At 38.1% G+C, this 2,192-nt stretch overlaps 1 protein-coding gene across 1 annotated transcript; it reads left to right on the forward strand.

The window, feature by feature from the left end:
• The first annotated feature begins 950 nt into the window (after positions 1-950).
• LOC131032296 (calvin cycle protein CP12-1, chloroplastic) lies at positions 951-1,733 on the forward strand. Its single transcript, XM_057963230.1, has one exon. It carries the CDS (start codon positions 1,087-1,089, stop codon positions 1,507-1,509), a length of 423 nt encoding a protein of 140 aa, XP_057819213.1. The 5' UTR covers positions 951-1,086; the 3' UTR covers positions 1,510-1,733.
• Positions 1,734-2,192: the final 459 nt, after the last annotated feature.

Genomic DNA, 2,192 nt, shown 5'->3' on the forward strand with positions numbered 1-2,192 from the left:
TAGCTCACCGGATCTCGACTACTATTTGGGTAGTCTAGGTCATTTGGGCATCCTTGTCCATCCCATCAGGTCTGAATTTAGGACCATAGACTAGATGCTAGGTGAAAATTGAGATTTGAAGTTGGTGTGAGCATAATCAAAACATGGTCAAAGGACAAAAGGCCAAAATGCTAAAGTGAGGCCTAAGTGAGGATGAGATTGTATAGGGATACAATTTACATTGCTGCAAATAGTATAAGCACTAGTACTTCAGGTTTGTGAGGATAACATTTAAGTGGCTAGACCCCTAAGAATTGTAGTACATGTCATTTGGGCATCCTTGTCCAGCCCATCAGGTTTGAATTTTTAGGACCACATACTAGATACTAGGTGAAAATTGAGATTTGAAGTTGGTGTGAGCATAATCAAAACATGGTCAAAGCATTAAAGACTAGAATGCTAAAGTGAGGCCTAAGTGAGGGAGAGACTGTATAGGGATACAATTTACGACGCTACAAATAGTATATGCACTAATACTTCAGGTTTGTGAGGATAACATTTAAATGGCTAGACCTCTAAGATTAGCTCACCCAATCTCGACTACTATTTTGGGTAGTCCAAGTCATTTGAATTCAACCCTTGATTTGTGTGCAATATGAATAAAAATTTGTTGCAAATTACTTAAAAGATTATATGAAAGATTTACTATGTAAAGAATTAAAGTCCAATTCACTGAACCAAACTCTGAATTCTTCTCAATAAAAAGATCCATATGCATGTCCTCACTGCATAGCACACCAAGAAGATATTATGAAGATATCATCCTCACAAGTGAGGCCCACTACATAAGAGGACATCCTCACTCCTCCAATATCTCCACTACAATAAACCCAAAACAAATCATGCCACGTGGTTACAAACACTCCAGACCTCCCCAAAATTTGAGAGGCTAAGATTTCCCTCCTTATCTCTTCTAACTTGCGTCCATTTTTCATCCTTAATTCCCCAAATCAAAGCAAACCCCTGCATTTCATAGCAATCCCAAGCCCCTCCAATTCCGTCCATTGACGGAAAACTAATCATCTGCAAAATCCTCTCCACACCCAGATGGCTGCTTCAATGGCTACAACATCCACAGTCCCCAAGGCCCTCTTTTTCCCGTCAAATAACGCTGTTCCCCTGACACCCAAGATCTCCTCCTCCATGAAATTTCAGCCCAAACCCCATGTGGGTCGTCTGGGCAGAATGGGTTTGAGCAAAAGAAGCTTGGTGGTGGCCATGGCGGTTCCTCCTCCTCCTCCAGCCAAGGAAGGAAAACTTTCAGACGCTGTGCAACAGAGCATTGCAAATGCCAAAGAACGGTGTGCAGAGGATGAAAATTCAGGGGAATGCGCAGCTGCGTGGGATGAAGTTGAAGAATTGAGCGCTACGAGGAGTGATATTCGAACCAAGGAGAAAGGAAGCGACCCACTTGAGGCTTACTGTAAGGAAAACCCTGAGACAGACGAGTGTCGAACCTACGACGACTGAAGGCTAGTAACATGTATTTTCTGTTATTTGACATATGCCTTAGAAATATCCGTCAAACATAAGCTTGTCTAATATAAACTGAACTGAGTTCAGATGTGAAACACCATTTATGATGATGTAATTCAGTGAAGTATTTCATAGATAGATTTGTAAGCTTTTTCTCTGTTTGAAACTGTTGGTGTTTTAGCTGATACAGAGCTTAATACAGAGTAATTTTGCTTTTATTTTCTTTATTTTCTTTTTCTTATTTAAATGGGTCATGAGGGTATTTTTGTCATAATTTTTTTGTAATTTGGGTCAGGAATCATGGAGGATCAAATTAGATAGGAGAAGGGTATGCCTATTCATTTGGAAAAAAGATTCATAAGAATAAGTACTTGTATAGTAAGAGATTTTGAGGATATGTTTGTTCGTTTGGAACAAGATTTTTATAAGGATATTAGTTTTCAACAATTCATAATAGTAATTGCTGTTGTTTCTGATTTAGATTGTATTATATTTTTGCATCAACTTTTCAAATCGCACTCTATGATCTATCATAAAGATGATAGAAAGCTTATGGAGTAGAAAGATTCTAATTGTTTAAGTACAATTTTTCTATTTTCAAATATGAGGTAAGCAGATTTATAAGAATGCTAAGTATATCTATACTAAAGCGATGATCAAATTATTGCATCCAAAGA

This window comes from Cryptomeria japonica, chromosome 8, assembly GCF_030272615.1.
Source record: "Cryptomeria japonica chromosome 8, Sugi_1.0, whole genome shotgun sequence".
Lineage (NCBI taxonomy): Eukaryota > Viridiplantae > Streptophyta > Pinopsida > Cupressales > Cupressaceae > Cryptomeria > Cryptomeria japonica.